Below are 19,025 nucleotides of genomic sequence, written 5' to 3'. Positions count from 1 at the left end.
CATTCTCAGGGATAACATCACCATGGGAAGGGTTTGCTCTGCCCCTGTCAAGCCAGGATGCAGCAGAGGAAATGCAGTCCTGGCAGACAGCAGATAGGAATGCTACTGGGTAACCAGTTTGCCTTGTGCCTTGGATACACCTTCCACAATAGAAGTGCATCTTAAGATACCAAGGGGGAGCAGTAAAGGGAAAGGAAAGGTCAGTTAGATAAATGCTACAGCAATGAGTGCTAGCCTTTAGGCAGTTTGTACTTACTGGCATCATCCATGAACTCAAACTCCCCCCCTAGCTCAGCACTGGTTAGGTGGTACTGGTCAGGGTCAGTCAGGGCACTCAGCAGAATCATCAGGACCACTGAATTGATAATCTGCAGAGAAGGAAAAAGGAAAAAGGTTCAGGCTGTGAAAGCAATACATGAAAAAACATCTGGGCAGCATGTGCTGACCACAGCCTCTGGCAGAGGCTATTCTCCAACTCTGCAACTGTGGTATCAACTAACCCTGCAACTCATCTCTCTGGGTGTGTGTAAACAGGACCAATTTCTTCTCCCAGGGGCAGCAGGGAAAGGAAACAAAACTTGCAGCACCCCTTTCTGTTCTGAGATTCTCCCACACCACCAGAAACATTCCCACTGCTCTTTCTAGGCTGTAAAACGTTTCAGCACACCCACTTCAGTTTGTTCTGCTGCAGAAAGCTACAATCAGTTAAAAGCAATCATTTGGAGAGCGTTACAAGCCACTGCTGCAGTCAAGGGTTCTTAGCATGGCAGAACTGGAACTGGCCAACTGGCAGATGATGAAAGAGGAGCTGGTTTGCTGGAGAGTTGGAACTGTAAGAGGCCACAAGTGAAGGAGCTGGTTCACACGAGCTGCTAAATCAGGAGGCTTGGGGGGGAGATGGGAGTGGGTGGCAGTCTAAGCCCAGGGCCTGATGTGCTCTTTCCCGTGGCACAGAGACGCTTCCACATGCACTGAGGCTTTGGTTATGAAATGCAGCAAGTGGATTAAACAGAAGAATGGGGTAAGAAGTGATTCAGCAGAAGAGGACTCTCAAGTGTCAGCTAGGAGAGGAATACAGAGGGAGAAAAGAGAGATGTTTTAAAACAAAGCTGAGCAAAACTCTCCTGTGACTTAGAATCATTGAATTGTTTGTGTTGGAAAGGACCTCAAGGATCAGCCAGTTCCAACCCCCCTGCCATGCCCAGGGACACCTCACACTACAGCAGCTTGCTCACAGCCACAGCCAGCCTGGCTGCAAAAACCTCCAGGCAGGAGGCTTCCACCACCTCCCTGGGCAACCTGTGCCAGTCTCTCACCACCCTCAGGGGGAAGAACTTCTTCCTAACATCCAATCTCAATCCACCCTTCTCTAGCTTGGATCCATTCCCCCCAGTCCTATCACTCCCCGACACCCTCAAAAGTCCCTCCCCAGCTTTCTTGTAGCTCCCTTCAGGCACTGGAAGGCCACAAGAAGGTCTCCTTGGAGCCTTCTCTTCTCCAGACTGAACAACCCCAACTCTCTCAGTCTGTCTCCATAGCAGAGCAGCTCCAGCCCTCTGCTCATCCTCATGGCCCTGCTCTGGATGCTTGGAAGTGAAGAGCACTGACTGCAGAAGAGAGGATTGCTCAGCAGAAAATAACACAGCCTGGTTAAAAGGTTACTCTGCAGTACTAGGAGGGGAACTAATAAACAGGAAAATTAGGAGAAGAAAACTGGTAACAGAATATCACAGAACATCATAGAATCACAGAATGTTAGGGGTTGGAAGGGATCTGCAGAGATCACCCAGTCCAACCCCCCTGCCAGAGGAGGGTCACCCAGGGTAGGTCACACAGGAACACATCCAAGTGGGTTTTGGCAGTCTCCAGAGAAGGAGACTCCACAACCTCTCTGGGCAGCCTGCTCCAGGGCTCTGGGACCCTCAACAGTGAAGTTCTTCCTCACGTTGAGGTGGAACCTCCTGTGCTGGAGTTTCCATCTATTGCCCCTTGGCCTATCCCAGGGCACAATTGAGCAGAGCCTGTCCCTGTCCCTTCCTTCATGACCCCCACCCCTCAGCTATTGATAGACATTGATCAGATCCCCTCTCAGACTTCGCCTCTCCAGACTAAACAGCCCCAGGGCTCTCAGCCTCTCCTCACCAGGCAGTGCTCCAGTCCCTTCAGCATCCTTGGAGCCCTCCCTTGGACTCTCTCCAGCAGATCCCTGCCCCTCTTGAACTGGGGAGCCCAGAGCTGGATGCAATATTCCAGGTGAGGTCTCACCAGGGCAGAGTGGAGGGGGAGGAGAACCTCCCTGGCTCTGCTGGACACACTCCTCTGAATAATCTTTCAAAGATCTCCTGTTACAATCTGAAACTGTGTTTTGTAAGCTTAAACCAGGAAATCTAAGTCAAGCTCCAATATTTGGACTAACTGTCTCCTCCATGGTATTTCCTCTTCTCCCTTTTCCATTATGCATTCTGGGAACTCTGTAAAAGCAGCTCCCTGGGCAACCTGTGCCAGTCTCTCACCACCCTCATGGGGAACAACTTCTTCCTAACATCCAAGCTCAATCTACCCATTTCTAATTCTGCTCCTTTCCTCCCAGTTCTATCACTCCCTGACACCCTCAAAAGTCCCTCCCCAGCTTTCTTGGAGCCCCCTTCAGATACTGCAAGGCCACAAGAAGGTCTCCTTGGAGCCTTCTCTTCTCCAGACTGAACAGCCCCAGCTCTCTCAGTCTGTCTCCAGAGCAGAGCAGCTCCAGCCCTCTGATCATCCTCGTGGCCCTTCTCTGGACACCTGCCAGCACCTCCAGATCCTTCCTGTCCTAGGGGCTCCAGAACTGGACACAGAGCTCCAGGTGTGGTCTCAGCAGAGTGGAGCAGAGGGGCAGAATCCCCTCCCTGGTCCTGCTGGCCACACTTCTCTTGCTGCAGCCCAGGCTCTGCTTGGCTCTCTGGTCTGCAAGTGCTCACTGCTGGCTCCTGTTGAGCTTCCCTCCACCAGCATCCCAAGGCCTTTTCTTCAGAGCTGCTCTCCAGCCAGTTCAGGGTAGATTTGCCATATCTGGGGCTCCTTTTCTAAACTTCTGGTTTAGCATTCATGGTGAGTTAAGATTTCTGATCTAGAGCCTCATACAGGTTATTGCCCAACATGAAAGTAATAAGGGCAGAAGAAAACATTGTCCCTGCTGCTGTTCCTTACTTCCATGTGGTTGATGACCTTGATGAAGATGCAGAGTGTGTCAGCAGTAACTTCACAGGTGACACCAAGGTAGGCAAAGTGTTGATCTGCACTAGGGTAGGGAGGATCTACAGAGAGGCTTGGATAGATTGGATCCATGGTCAGTGTTAACAGGATGAGCTTAACAAGGCCAAGTGCACAACAACCCCAAGCAATGCTGCAGGCCTGGGGCTGTGTGGCTGGAAACTGCCTGGCAGAAAGGGACCTGGGGATGCTAAGGGACATGGGGCTGAACAGGAGCCAGCAGTGTGCCCAGGTGGCCCAGAAAGCCAAAGGCATCCTGGCTGGGATCAGCAATGTTGGGTCCAGTAGGAGCAGGGAGCTGATTGTCCTCTTGTACTCAGCTCTGGGGAGGCCACACCTGGAGTCTTGTGTCCAGTTTTGGGCACCTCAATACAGGAGAGCTGTGGAGGTGCTGGAGCCAGGGCACAGGAGGGCAAGGAAGCTGTGAAGGGCCTGGAGAAGAAATGTGATGAAGAGCAACTGAAGGAGCTGGGGATGGTTAGTGTGAAAGAGAGGAGGCTGAGGGGAGACCTCATGGCTCTCTGCAACTCCCTGAAAGGACCTTGTGGAGAGGTTGGTGCTGGTCTCTACTCACAGGTAATTAGTGACAGAACAAGAGGGAATGGCCTCAAGCTGCACCAGGGGAGGTTTAGACTGGACAGTAGGAAACATTTTTTCCCATCAAGAGTGGTCAGGCACTGGAATGAGCTGCCCAGGGAGGTGGTGGAGTCCCCAAGCCTGGATGTGTTTAAAGGTGGTTTGGATGTGGTGCTTGGGGATGTGGTTTAGGGGTGAGCCTTGCAGAGCAGGGTTAATGGTTGGACTTGGTGATCCTGAGGCTCTTTCCCAACCTGAATGATTTTGTGATTGTATGATTCTGTTTCTGAAAGAGTATGTTTCTGGCTGCTACTTTAAATACTGTACTGTACTGTACTAGAATGGAATGGAATGGAATAGAATAGAATAGACCAGGTTGGAAGAGACCTTCAAGATCATCGTGTCCAACCTATCATCCAACAGCACCTAATCAACTAAACCATGGCACCAAGCACCCCAGGGAGAGCATTAGTCAGGTCAGAAGGGGCAATTAATGTTTTCTGTTCCTTTGATCTGGGGAAGAGAGGGTAGAGCCTACAATTCCCATTGCTTAATTTTTCCATGGTCCTTAGGATGGGAAGTCAAAGAATGCTGCAGGCAGCCTCAGGCTGGCACGATCCAGAGTGAATGTTGTAGAAAGCAGAGACTAGAAAGCTGCATCAAATATTTTTAATCAGGTTTTCCAGGCAATTCCAGCTTTGATTACTCTAATGATGCTAAGCATTGAACTCCAAAGGCTATGCTGATTAAATTGATATAGGAAGTCCAGCATCATCTATCAGCACTCTTCTACACAAATGACTCAACTGCTGCCTCCTGCCAGCCTTTTAACAGCCATAAAACCCAAACCACAAGAGCTCTCTTATTAATGAAATATGATAATGGCTAAATTTAGTTGGGGGAGGGGGGGAGAAAGTAAATTAATAATCAGATAGACTCTGCAGGATGCACACCAGAGGTTTCTTCCTCCCCAGAGACAGAGTTTGATTTGTTATATGCTTAGGGATGAAGGCAATAGGATATTTGTATGCAGATTGAGCAGTGGGTTCTCTGGTGCTTTTCTGTTCTGCTTAAAGAAAGTGGAGGCTGGACCCTGAGCGTAGCCCTCTGCAAGTGATTGCTGAGCTCTTCTCCTCAAGCCCTGGGGAAATGCACTCACACCCTCACGTTCAAGGGGCCACCCTGGCAGAGCAACTCACAGCTGCTGCCAAAGCACTGCTTGGTTCAGGATGCTGCAGAGACCTGGCAAAGACTTGGTGCCCACGAAAACCTCATCAGAAACAGGGGGGTTTGACTGGGTCTGCTGGGATTTGTTTGGTTTCTGCCTCTGTCCTTCGCTTCCAGAAATGGATTTCTGAGCCTTGCAGGGGACTGTGAAAGGCTGAGGGCAAAGAAAGACTGTGAAAGGTTGAGGGCAAAGGAAGACTGTGAAAGGTTGAGGGCAAAGAAAGACTGTGAAAGGTTGAGGGCAAAGAAAGACTGTGAAAGGCTGAGGGCAAAGGAAGACTGTGAAAGGTTGAGGGCAAAGAAAGACTGTGAAAGGTTGAGGGCAAAGAAAGACTGTGAAAGGTTGAGGGCAGACCTGATGGACTGTTGTTGTTTGCTGTGAGCTGTGGCAGCCCCCACGGGCCTGAAGCTCAGTGTGGATTGGAATGGGCTGCCCAGGGAGGTGGTGGAGTCACCATCCCTGGAGGTGTTCAAGAGGGGATTGGATGTGGCACTTGGTGCCATGGTCTAGTCATGAGGTCTGTGGTGACAGGTTGGACTTGGTGATCTTTGAGATCTCTTCCAGCCTTGGTGATTCTGTGACTCGTGGCAGGGGATGGGTCAGTCAGTGAAGCTGTAACTGAGTAGCTGGGCTGGCTTGCCCAGGGCAGCCCACGAGGCTCTCTGTGCTCAGACTCTCCTCCGCCCTCTCTGGACCTGCTGCTGCAGTGGTGGAAGGACGGTGCTCAAACTTCTGAGAGCAGCCACACATGCCCACTTGATTAGAAAAAAGCCCTCCAAACCATCCCAAACCTTGGCTCTGTTAGGTAGTCACCAGAAGCAATATCCATGCAAGGGACCAGGGCTGTCAGTACCAAACTGCATCCTTCTATCACTCTGCCACCTGAGGCAGGGTTTCAGTTATGCAAGGAAGAAGCAGGCACCCCACAGAGAATGACTGAGACACCAAACAACATCAGCACATGCATCCAGCCCCAGTGCAGCTCTCCCACAGACAGGAAATGCACCTCCACAAGGTGAAAACCTCCCACAAACTTCTACTTCTGCCAAAAGCATTTGGCCTGCCTGTTTTAAGCAGCTTAATATATCTCCTGACAGAACAAGAGCTGGCTCAGCACAAGCCAGCAAGGAAATGACAAACACCCACAGCACTCTTCAAAGGCAGAGGACTGGGGTGAGGATAGGCAGAGGATTAAAATGAGGCTAGTCAGAGGACTAAGAAGAGGGTAGGCAGAGGACTGGGATGAGGGTAGGCAGAGATTTAGGATGTAGGTAAGCAGAGGACTAGGATGAGGGTAGGCAGAGGATTAGGATGTAGGTAAGCAGAGGACTAGGATGAGGGTAGGCAGAGGATTGGGATGAGGGTAGGCAGAGGATTAGGATGTAGGTAAGCAGAGGACTAGGATGGAGGTAAGCAGAGGACTAGGATGAGGGTAGGCAGAGGATTGGGATGTGGGTAGGCAGAGGATTAGGATGTAGGTAAGCAGAGGACTAGGATGGAGGTAAGCAGAGGACTAGGATGAGGGTAGGCAGAGGATTGGGATGAGGGTAGGGAGAGGATTGGGATGTGGGTAGGCAGAGGCCTGGGGTGAGGGTAGGCAGAGCTGACTGCAGACATCCAAAAGAGGAGGGCCATAGGAGGTCCAGGAACAATGCAGTGGGCTCAAGTTGAATTATTTCTTCAGTGAAGCCTTCCTGCCAGGTTCACTGCCTCAGGTCAACCAGAAGATCATGCTCTTGCACCTTCAGCAGGGAGCATGGCTTTACTCTGCTCTGCTGTTTGGAGATCTGGGGCTTCAAACCTCCAGCCCAGGTGCAGAAGAGCAGAGAAGCTCCCGTGCACGTTTTCAGACCTCAAGCACTTTAAACTTGCAGAGTTTTAGAGTGAAAGCATCAGCCTCATGATAAAAGCAGAGACAAAAAAGAAAGCAATCAAGGAAATGAATTCCTGGCTGTTCTGCAGCATCCATTCCATATGTCCAGGAATATATAAGACTAATTGCATTTCCACTGACGTCACTCTAATCAACCAGCAGTTTACCCAGCTTAATGTGTTCTCCTCTGGCTCACTAGGAGATGCACATTAACCTTCAACAGGACTTCTAAACACATTTCAATTGATTAATGCAATAATTCCTCTCCTTCCTATAAAGACATTCATGGTTTGGGTATAAAGCCTGAATGTAATCACAGCATAGAATCACAGAATTGTCAGGGTTGGAAGGGACCTCAAGGATCAGCCAGTTCCAGCCCTCCTGCCATGGCCAGGGACACCTCACACTACAGCAGGTTGCTCACAGCCACACCCAGCCTGGACAAAAAACCCTCCAGGCAGGAGGCTTCCACCACCTCCCTGGGCAACCTGTGCCAGGCTCTCACCACCCTCATGGGGAACAACTTCTTCCTCACATCCAAGCTCAATCTACCCATTTCTAGTTTTGCTCCATTCCCCCCAGTCCTATCACTCCCTGACACCCTCAGAAGTCCCTCCTCAGCTTTCTTGGAGCCCCCTTCAGATCCTGGAAGGCCACAAGAAGGTCTCCTCAGAGCCTTCTCTTCTCCAGACTGCACAACCCCAACTCTCTCAGTCTGTCTCCATAGCAGAGCAGCTCTAGCCTTCTGCTCATCCTCATGGCCCTTCTCTGGACACCTTCCAGCACCTCCAGATGCTTCCTGTGCTAGAATGAGTAAGTTTGGAAAAGACCTCAAAGATCATTGAGTCCAACCTGTCACCCAACACCTCATGACTAAACCATGGCACCAAGTGCCACGTCCAATCCCCTCTTGAACACCTCCAGGGATGGGGACTCCACCACCTCCCTGGGCAGCACATTCCAATGGCTAACAACTCTCTCTGGGAAGAACTTTCTCCTCACCTCCAGCCTAAACCTCCCCTGGCACAGCTGGAGACTGTGTCCTCTTGTTCTGGTGCTGGGTGCCTGGGAGAAGAGACCAACCCCCTCCTGGCTACAACCTCCCTTCAGGGAGTTGGAGAGAGCAAGAAGGTCTCCCCTGAGCCTCCTCTTCTCCAGGCTAAGCAACTCCAGCTCCCTCAGCCTCTCCTCACAGGGCTGTGCTCCAGACCCCTCCCCAGCTTTGTTGCCCTTCTCTGGACACCTTCAACTGTCTCAATGTCCTTCTTAAGGAGCCCAGAACTGGACACAGGACTCAAGGTGTGGCCTAACCAGTGCTGAGCACAGGGCACAATGACTTCCCTGCTCCTGCTGGCCACACTGCTCCTGATGCAGGCCAGGATGCCATTGGCCATTTATTTCTTGCTGTTCCTGAAGAAGGCAATGAAAAGGATGTGATCCACTCCAAGAGCAAAAAGCCTGACCCTCCTCCAGCTCCAGCCTCAGCTGGATGCTCAATGAGGGCACCACTCAGACAGGGAAGACTTTGAAAGCAAGATTCACATGTCATTCTTCCTTTTTCATTCACCATGAATTCCAAGGCTCCTCTCCACTCTCCTCAAGAGCAAGCATGCCCCTAGGAAGTCTCCAGCTGTCACTGGGGAATGTTTTGGCTTTTCTTCAAGATCTCAGCTTTGCTTTTTATGAAAGAAGAAAATGCAGGCAGTAATGATCATGGTTTACAGATGTGGCACTTGGGACATAAATATTGAGTTGCTGCAGCCATTTCCACTGCAAGAACTGGGAATTCCAAACCATTGCAGGTTATGCCATGATTCCCTCACCTCCTGCTCACACTACATCAGCTAAGGGATGGAAATTAGCCATTGGCACCACCCAGCTCTTTCTCCTCAACACACTGGGCAGGGGCACAGGGGGGAAAAGGGGTTGAAAGGGGGAGGAGAGGGTTAAGAAGAGAGGAAAAGAGGGGGAAAAGGGGTTAAAAAGTGAGAAAAGAGGGGGAAGGGGGAAGAAATTAGGGAGAAATGAGGTTAAAAGGGGGCAGAAAGGGGTTTAAAACAGTTAAAAGGGGGGGAAAGAGGTTAAAAGGGAGGGAAATGGTGTTAAAGCAGGCAGAAAGGGGTTGGAGGGGAGAAGGAGGGGAGAGAAGGGGAGAAGGCCTGAGCCATGGAGGGGCAGTCACCTAGTGAACACAGGAATTGTTTCCCCAGTACCACCAGTACTGGGCCCATTGTGGAGATGCTAAAGGCAGAGTTACCTGCAGGGAAACCTGACCCAACACCCCAGCTATATCACACTGGCATGATATGGGAAGCAACATTCCTGGCTGGTGTGATGGAACCTTCAGTGAGCTGGCTGGTCACAGGATCCCAGGATGTTAGGGGCTGGAAGGGACCTCTGAAGATCTTCCTGTCCCCCCCCCCCCCCCCCCGCCAGAGCAGGACCAGAGAATCCAGCACAGGTCACACAGGAACACATCCAGACAGGGATGGAAAGGCTCCAGAGAAAGAGACTCCACAACCTCTCTGGGCAGCCTGCTCCAGGGCTCTGCCACCCTCACAGTCAAGAAGTTCCTCCTCATGTTCAGGTGGAACCTCCTTTGCTGTGGTTTAGATCCATTGCCCCTTGTCCTATCCCAGGGCACAAGTGAGCAGAGCCTGTCCCTATCCTTTCCTTCCTGACCCTCAGCCCTCAGCTATTGATAGACATTGATCAGATCCCCTCTCAGTCTTCTCCTCTCCAGACTCCAGACAGAGAGGCTCACAGCCTGTCCTCACCAGGCAGTGCAAAGTAAAGCTGGGGATCCTTTCCCCTTAGCCCATTCCACATGAAAGCAAAGCAAGCTGATGTTTCTAAGGACAGCACAAGGCCTCATGCCTGTGTTCATGCAAATCCCCCCAGCTTGGCACTGGGATAACAGTTTCCAATTCCCTGTGACACCAGGCTTTCTAAGGAGGCAGTTCCCCCCTTTCCACAGCTTCAGCTCTCTTTTTCACTTTCCAAACTCTCCCTCTTGTCATGCTTGCCCAAAGAATTAATAACTTCATTTTCTTTCTTAGAATGTCTTTATTTTTCCCCCAAAGGGCCCTTCCATCCCATTCAAGGGTCCCCCACTTCGAGACATGCTCTACCAACCTGCCCTCCTATGTGGGAAGTGGAGAGAACTGAAGAGCTACAGAGTTTAAGGCCAGGTTGGATGAGGACTGGAGCAACCTGGTCTAGTGTTTAATATCTTTATTGATGATCTGGATGAGGAGGTTGAGTCCATCATCAGTAAATTTGCAGATGACACCAAGTTGGGAGCAGGAGTTGATCTGTTAGAGGATAGGAGAGCTCTGCAGAGGGACCTTGACAGGCTGGACAGATGGGCAGAGTCCAACAGGATGACATTGAGCAAGTCCAAGTGCCAGGTGCTGCACTTTGGTCACAACAACCCCAGGCAGAGCTACAGGCTGGGGTCAGAGTGGCTGAAGAGCTGCCAAACAGAAAGGGAGCTGGGGATACTGGTTGAGAGCAGCTGAACATGAGCCTGCAGTGTGCCCAGGCATCCAGGAGGGCCAATGGCATCCTGGCCTGCATCAGGAAGAGTGTGGCCAGCAGGAGCAGGGAAGTCATTGTGCCCTGTGCTCAGCACTGGTTAGGCCACAGCTTGAGTCCTGTGTCCAGTTCTGGGCTCCTCAGTTTAAGAAGGACATTGAGACACTTGAAGGTGTCCAGAGAAGGGCAACAAAGCTGGGGAGGGGTCTGGAGCACAGCCCTGTGAGGAGAGGCTGAGGGAGCTGGGGTTGCTTAGCCTGGAGAAGAGGAGGCTCAGGGGAGACCTTCTTGCCCTTTACAACTCCCTGAAGGGAGATTGTAGCCAGGAGGGGATTGGTCTCTTGGTAACATGCTCCATCCCTGGAGACATAGAAGGTTTGGCTGGACAAGGCTCTGAGCAACCTGATCTAGCAGAGGATGTCCCTGCTGACTGCAGAGGTGGTTGGGCTGGATGACCTTTGATGTCCCTTCCAACCCAAACCATTCTGTGATGTCCCAGAGAGTGTAAAGGTTGCAGGAGTGCAGACAGAGCCTGGTGTAGGTGCATGTTGTTTACATGAGCAGTCAGTGCTGAGCTCTGCTCCCTGCTGAGTAAGCCAAGCTTCCAGTAATCTTCTAACTGGTGGTTAAGCACATTGCCAGACATGATCTTTGGCACAGGGCTTGAAAGAGGCAAGGAAATCATTGTGGCCCAGTTGCAATATATATATGTATACACCTTGATTCCCTTTTTTGCCAGCAGGTCAAGTGCACTCTCCTGAGCTCAGTGGGGTGTTCAACCTGGAAATCGAAGAGGCTGTAGCAAAAGTGCTTTGCTTGTGCCTCACAGCAGAAATAGGCCTCCCCCAGAACATCTTCTCACCCAGTAGGATTCAATCGTGGGATTGACTGGGATGCAGAGTTCTGCAGGTTTTGGACTCTGTATTCAGAACAGCCCAGCAGCAGGAGGCCACAACCAGCAGCTCAGGCTCAGCTTACCACAAATCACAGAATCACAGACGACAGAGCTTGGAAGGGACCTCCAGAGCTCAGCCAGTCCAACCCCCCTGCCACAGCAGCATCACCCAGGGCCAGTCACACAGGAATGCATCCAGGTGGGGTTGGAAAGGCTCCAGAGAAGGAGACTCCACAACCTCTCTGGGCAGCCTGCTCCAGGGCTCTGCCACCCTCACTGCAAAGAAGTTTCTCCTCATGTTGAGCTGAAACCTTCTCTGTTCAAGTTTGTATCCATTGGTCCTTGGCTTATTCCTGTGCACCACCCAAAAGAGCTTGGCCCCTTCCACTTGACACCCAGCCCTCAGCTATTGATAGACATTGATCAGATCCCCTCTCAGCCTTCTCTTCTCCAGACTAAACAGCCCCAGGGCTCTCAGTCTCTCTTCACAGGGGAGAAGCTCAAGTGTATAGAGCAGCAGCTCAGAGCCACCCTGGCTGAAATCCCGGGGCCGCTCCATTTACCTCCTTGCCGCACGTCCTCAGAGGAGCTGCCACAACTCGGCAGCGCAGCTATTAAGGGTTCGCAGCTATAAAAGGTTCTCAGCTTTCCATTAGCTTTTATTTTTAGCCGCCGGCTGCCGCGGCTGCGGGGAGCGGAGCTCGGGCAGCTCGGGGGCGGCTGGACAGCTCCTGCCGTGCTCCGGGCCCGGGGCTCCAGGGCATCGCGCTACGGCCAGCCCGGGAGCCCAGGGCGATGCTGATGCGAGGTGGCTAGCAGGTGGCACAGGGCACACGGAGCTCAGAAATGAAAGCTCCTTAGAATCTTACTTGTCAGGGCTGGAAGGAACCTCAAAGATCATCCAGTTCCAACCCCCCTGCCAAAGGCAGGGACACCTCACACTGGAGCAGGTTGCTCACAGCCCCCCTTTTGGTAATGCTTTTAGTTTGGAATTGATGCCTTAAAGATTCATCCCCCAAGCCGCTGTTAAGTACTTCCCGTTGTCCCAGATGGTGCTGGTGGAGCCTCGAGTGTGCATAAATCCACTGCCATGCGTGGGGAGCGTGGGGAATCCTTCTATGACACTGTCAGCACATCTGGTGGTGTTCCTCCTTTGTGGCTTAGGTAAAGGAAGGGGATTCCCTTTACTCAGGAGGAAGCCACGGTGTGTTCAGAGCTGCTGTTACTGACAGGGCTGCTTCCTGACTCACCAGCACCAGCTGGACCTGACCAGAATCACAGAATCACAGAATGGTCTGAGTGGGAAGGGACCTCAAAAGCTCATCCAGTCCAACCCCCTCTGAGTCACCAGGGACATCCTCAACTAGATCAGGTTGCCCAGAGCCCTGTTGAGCCTCACCTTGAATATCTCCAGGGATGGGACCCCAACCACCTCCCTGGGCAACCTGTTCCAGTGTTCCACTACCCTCATGGGAAAATGGTGGTTGTGCCCTGAGTTCCAGCACCCAGGGGACACTGGAACCTAACTTGGCTCATTTCAGTGCTATCACAGCCTCAAACCTCACACTGGCACAGCTGGCTAACAAAACCAACCTACTGAAAGTGACTTTCTAATTTGCCTTTATTTCCCACCCCACCCCCCCCATCCCCTTCATGATATGACACCTGTGAGACTTCTGTGCCCAAAGGAGCTCCTGCTTTATTACTTCTGACCTTTAATTTCATGTTATAATACAGAGAAGCATAGAGGCCATGTCAGTGGGGTAAAAACCTGAGGTTAACATGCAGCTCAACCAAACCACTCAGGTTCTGAGACTAAGATTAGCCTCCAGCCAGCCATATCAATGCCCTTTTAACCTTCAGCATAATCACAGAATCACTGAATGTTAGAGGTGGGAAGGGACCTCCAGAGCTCAGCCAGTCCAACCCCCCTGCCACAGCAGCATCACCCAGGGCAGTCTGCACAGGAATGCATCCAGGTGGGGTTGGAAAGGCTCCAGAGAAGGAGACTCCACAACCTCTCTGGCAGCCTGCTCCAGGGCTCTGCCACCCTCACTGCAAAGAAGTTTCTCCTCATGTTGAGCTGAAACCTTCTCTGTTCAAGTTTGTATCCATTGGTCCTTGGCTTATTGCTGTGCACCACCCTAGAGAGTTTGGCCCCCTCCACTTGACAACCACCCCTCACATATGGATAGACATTGATCAGATCCCCTCTCAGCCTTCTCTTCTCCAGACTGACCAGCCCCAACTCTCTCAGCTTGTCTTCCTAGGGGAGGTTCTCCAGCCCTCTGATCATCCCTGTGGCCTCCTCTGGGCCCACTCCATCAGCTCCATGTCCCTCTTGTGCTGGGAGCACCAGAACTGGAGGCAGTGCTGCAGGTGGGGTCTCAGCAGAGCACAGCAGAAGGGCAGAATCCCCTTCCTCACCCTGCTGGTCACACTTCCATGCATCTAGGCCCTGGTATCAAGCCATGTGGTATTATTCTGGATGCACACCTATGGCTCTTGAGGGAAGAAACTACAGACACACGATAACTAGAGACACATTAGCATTCTGAGATCCATTATACTCTAAAATGCAGAGAAGTTAAATATTTATTTCCCAGCTGCTGATGGTTTATGAGGCTAATGTAAGCATCCATGGCTGTTGGCCCTGCACACAGCCTTCCTTCCCCTCACCTGTGTGGCAAAGTGCTCCCAGCACGCAGCCCCCACAGCTCCACCTGCACTCCTGCCCCCATTCTCTCCTCTTTCTTTGCAGGATCCCAAACATTCACTTAAAGCATTGAAACTAAAGAGCTAAAACTTCATCCCAGAGAAATGCACTCTTTATTTCCACATTAATTCAGACATGAAACCACAGAATCAGAGAACTCTCAGGGTTGGAAGGGACCTCAAGGCTCAGCCAGTTCCAACCCCCTGCCATGGCCAGGGACACCTCACACTACAGCAGCTTGCTCACAGCCACAGCCAGCCTGGCTGCAAACACCTCCAGGCAGGAGGCTTCCACCACCTCCCTGGGCAACCTGTGCCAGTCTCTCACCACCCTCATGGGGAACAACTTCTTCCTAACATCCAATCTCAATCTACCCACTTCTAGTTTTGTTCCATCCCCCCCAGTTCTATCACTCCCTGACACCCTCAAAAGTCCCTCCCCAGCTTTCTTGGAGCCTCCTTCAGATACTGCAAGGCCACAATGAAGTCTCCTCAGAGCCTTCTCTTCTCCAGACTGAGCAGCCCCAACTCTCTCAGTCTGTCTCCAGAGCAGAGCAGCTCCAGCCCTCTGCTCATCCTCGTGGCCCTTCTCTGGACACCTTCCAGCACCTCCAGATCCTTCCTGTCCTAGGGGCTCCAGAACTGGACACAGAGCTCCAGGTGTGGTCTCAGCAGAGTGGAGCAGAGGGGCAGAATCCCCTCCCTGGCCCTGCTGGCCACACTTCTCTTGCTGCAGCCCAGGCTCTGCTTGGCTCTCTGGGCTGCAAGTGCTCACTGCTGGCTCCTGTTGAGCTTCTCCTCCACCAGCACCCCCAAGGCCTTTTCCTCAGGGCTGCTCTCAAGCCAGTCCCTGCCCAGCCTATATTGGTGCTTGGGATTGCCCTGACCCAGCTGCAGGACCTTGCCCTTGGTCTTGTTGAACCTCATGAGGTTGTGATGGGCCCAGCTCTGCAACCTGTCCAGGTCCCTCTGGACGGATCTCTTCCCTCCAGCCTGTCAGCTGCACCACACAACCTGATGTGGTTGGCTTAGCATTTATTACCCACATGCATCTAAATTTCTATTCCCCACATTTAGCCCTTAAAAGTCCAAATAGAGGAGAGAGAGCAGAGAGCAATGTGCACCTCCACATGTTCTGAGCCAGCTTGACATCAGCCACTCAGAAACCTGCCCTGGAAAAAAAATCTGACAACAAAAGAGGGAAAGTAGGAAAGGCTGTAAGTCAGGAAAGAGAAAATCAGGAAAGAGTTAATCATAGAAAATTCAAACCCAGAGGTCTGAGAAGCTGTCAGGCTTCTCTTTGAATCCAGGCCCAGCTGATGCACTCACTTCCCTCTTCCCCCAATGTCTTTAGGTTCACTGAACAGCCAAAATATCTGCAGCCCTGCCTTTGTGGAGCCAATGTGAAAAGGCTGCATTCAGCTGAAGGCAAAAGAAATAATCAGCATCCTGGAAGAAAAGCAAAGAGGGGAAAGACCAAAAATGTTCAGAAAGCTTTCAGGTCACATTAAAACTAAGTGGAACTTCCTGGCAGGCAGGCAAAGAGGGACACCATCTTCAGTGCTGTCACCATTCCAGGTACTGCAGGCCATGCACATTGCATTCAACTGTGGTTTATTTGAGGGTGTCAGGGAGGGACAGGACTGGGGGGGATGGAGCACAACCTAGAAGTGGGGAGATTCAGTTTGGATGTTAGGAAGAAGTTCTTCACCCTGAGGGTGGTGAGACACTGGCACAGATTGCCCAGGGAGGTTTTTGCAGCCAGGCTGGCTGTGGCTGTGAGCAACCTGCTGTAGTGTGAAGTGTCCCTGCCCATGGCAGGGGGGTGGAACTGGCTGATCCTTGAGGTCCCTTCCAACCCTAACAATTCTATGATCAAGCCAGGAGCAAGAGATGGGGAGATTGGAACTGGCTGATCCTTGAGGTCCCTTCCAACCCTAACAATTCTATGATCAAGCCAGGAGCAAGAGATGGGGGGATTGGAACTGGCTGATCCCTGAGGTCCCTTCCAACCCTAACAATTCTATGATCAAACCAGGAGCAAGAGATGGGGAGGTTGGAACTGGCTGATCCCTGAGGTCCCTTCCAGCCCTAACAATTCTATGATCAAGCCAGGAGCAAGAGATGGGGAGGTTGGAACTGGCTGATCCCTGAGGTCCCTTCCAACCCTAACAATTCTATGATCAAGCCAGGAGGAAGAGATGGGGGGATTGGAACTGGCTGATCCCTGAGGTCCCTTCCAACCCTAACAATCCTATGATTCTATGATTAAACCAGAAGCAAGAGACAGTCCAACCAACGCAGCCTTTTCTCAGTGGTGAAATGTGTATTTTATAGGACATGGAGCATTTTAGACACCATTTCTAGGACACAAATGCCAGCCCAGCCTTTTCATTACACTGATTGCATTTATTTAATGAGCTGCCTTACAACAGGGGCCACCCCTGCATTTTTCCCTGCCTTCTGGAGGGAATTTCAGTAGTTAGCAAAGAAGCCTGGGTCTGATCTGCTTCCATCTGCAATAGCTTGAAAAATGATGCTTGGCAAGCAGCTCTGCACGGCCTTGCCATCAGGCAGAGACTGATCTCTCACACCAAGAAGGGCTGAGGAGGCTGAGAATTACCTCTACATAAGCCCAAGCCAGGGACCAGCTCTTTTTATTCTGGTTTGCAAACCCTGTGACCGTGGCAAGGGCGGCTCTGGGAAAGCCTCTTTCCCTGCAATGCCACCCAAGGGATTGAGAAAAGACTGCCAAAGGCAGGAGAGGAACTCAGGGCTTAGTATGCCTCCAGCTCACCCAGCCTTTCCCCGGGCTGAATAATCGGGTATGGAGCCACCTCCGGGTCCGGTGGTAACCCACTAAAGCTGTGCCCCGAGGGTCAACGCCTCACTCTAACCCCCGCAGAAGGAAAGAAGTCTTCCTAGCACCTGATAGCAGCTGTCTGAAAGGCTCCAGCTCTCTGCCAGGCAGACCAAGACACCACTGACAATTACCTAACCAAGAAGGAGCAGCAGTGGCAAGAACAGCTGACTCCTTCATCAAGCAGCAGCCAGATATGATGAAAAAAGATTTCCAGTGCAGCATGGGCAAGGGCCAGGAGGCCTTGCTGGAGCAAACCATTCAGTGCTGCAGGCAACCCTGGCCTCAGACACACTGCTCTGAAGTTTGAAGGAACCCCCCCTCCCCTCACTCTAAGCATCTTCACTCATCACATTTTCATCCCTCAAACTGCTTTTTTGCTGAAGACCCTGCTGCCTCTCCCCTGTATTTCCTAACACCCCCCCCGCCGCTCTCCTACCCTTTAAACACAGACATGAATCATTCCCCACTTCAGGCAGAGGCTAAATCGCAGCCTTCTCTCGCCGGGGGGAAACCTGCTGCGGGTTGGCAGCGGGCAAGGCTGGAGCCGCTGAGCATTAGGCTGCTGCTAACATGACTCCTCGGAGGCGTAGCTCCGAAATACGCCTTGGCTGCTGCTGCGGGCACCCCATCCGCGGAGCACCACCAGCCCAGCCTGCCCCTGCAGCCCAGCTTGCCCATGCAGCCCGTTCCGATCGCCGCGGGGGTGGAAGAATCCCCGGGGTGGGGGTCGGGGACAGCCGAGGGGAGCTTACCAGGTACCAAACGCCGAGGATGATGGTGCCGGTGCGGACATGGCAGCAGAGGCAGCAGCTGTTGGAGTAGAATCGCGCCCAGGGAGAGCTCAGCATCTCCGCAGCTTCTCCGCGCTCCGCGCCGCTCCGTGCTTCTGGCCGCGGCGCTCGGCGGAGGCGGGACCGGGGCCGGGGCCGCCCCCGCAGGCGGGCGGGACCGAGAGCGCAGGGACGCAGCCCAGGCGGCGGCGGCGGCCGGCGGGTGGGGGTGAAGCCGCCGCCGCTTCCCCCGGCGGCAGCTGGGCGGCTGCGGACCGCGGCGCTGTCCTCACCCCGTCGTGGCCAGGGGGCACCGGCAGCCAGCAGCCGCCTGCAGGACCCCGGAGGTCGCTGGCAAAATGCGAAACTGAGGGAATTCAGCGAGCTGCCGGCCCGGCATTGCCTAGTTTAGGCTGTCAGCCTGGCATTGCCTAGTTTAGGCTGTCAGCCTGGCATTGCCTAGTTTAGGCTTGACCTTAGAGAGAAGTGCTTCCCAGAAAGAGAGATTGGCCATTGGAATGTGCTGCCCAGGGAGGCGGTGGGGCCGACGTCCCTGGAGGTGTTCAAGAAGAGCCTGGATGAGGCACTTAGTGCCTTGGTCTGGTTGATTAGTTAGGGTCGGGTGAGAGGTTGGACTTGGTGATCTCTGAGGTCTCTTCCAACTTGGTTGATTCTGTCCGCTGCGTGTGGCAGATGACAGAACTGTGCCATCCCCCCTGCTGCTGCCACCCTCCCTGCCCGGAGCTGGCGGTGCCCGCAGCAGCCCCGTGCCGGTGCTGCCCTAGCAAAGCTTGTAGCGCATCCAGCAGCTCTCGAGTGGTACGCCAGTGGAAACAAAACTCCGTTTCAATACGAAAAAGCTCGTGGGATGCTCTGGATTTGCCCCGGCTTCTGACCCCAGGAGCATTTTTCCTTTTGCAATGCGCTCCTAACCGGCTCCCACAGTCGCTGCTGTTAAGGAGGCTGGAATTGCCCTCTGCAAACCACCGCGATAGTGGGGGAGGGATGGGGAGTGGGGGGAGGAGGAAGCAGCAGCCTTGGTAGGAAGGACCCAACGCTGTGTTTTCAAGCACTGAGGCAGGTAGAAGCTAAGCTTTGTACCAAGCATATTTAATTATTTGATGCTTGTATCACTCTCCAGGGGAAACAATGAAGAAAACTCGACCAGGAGGTCGCTGTGCCTAGCCTGACCTTAAGAACAGTTTATTTAGTGCCATCTAACTTGGCTTCCTACCAAACCCCATAATTTATAGAGTGCTGAAGAGAAGGTGAATGTTTCCCTCTCTGGCTTCTTTGGGGCTCTTTATTTCATACAA

General features: G+C 52.5%; 1 protein-coding gene across 1 annotated transcript in view; it reads right to left on the bottom strand.

The window, feature by feature from the left end:
- Positions 1-17,828, bottom strand: part of LAPTM4B (lysosomal protein transmembrane 4 beta) — a 60,011-nt gene extending 42,183 nt beyond the window's left edge. Inside the window, exons 1-2 of the mRNA XM_068164316.1 lie at positions 17,692-17,828; positions 257-368 (exon numbers count right to left, since the gene is read on the bottom strand). Coding sequence (XP_068020417.1) covers positions 257-368; positions 17,692-17,787 — 208 coding nt within the window. The 5' untranslated portion in view covers positions 17,788-17,828. The remainder of the gene's footprint in view (positions 1-256; positions 369-17,691) is intronic.
- Positions 17,829-19,025: the final 1,197 nt, after the last annotated feature.

Source organism: Melanerpes formicivorus, unplaced genomic scaffold, assembly GCF_026170545.1.
Source record: "Melanerpes formicivorus ecotype bairdi unplaced genomic scaffold, bMelFor1.0.p_v2 SCAF_79, whole genome shotgun sequence".
Taxonomy (NCBI): domain Eukaryota; kingdom Metazoa; phylum Chordata; class Aves; order Piciformes; family Picidae; genus Melanerpes; species Melanerpes formicivorus.
Note: the sequence above shows the minus strand (reverse complement) of the source record. Positions and strands in the feature narration are given on the sequence as shown.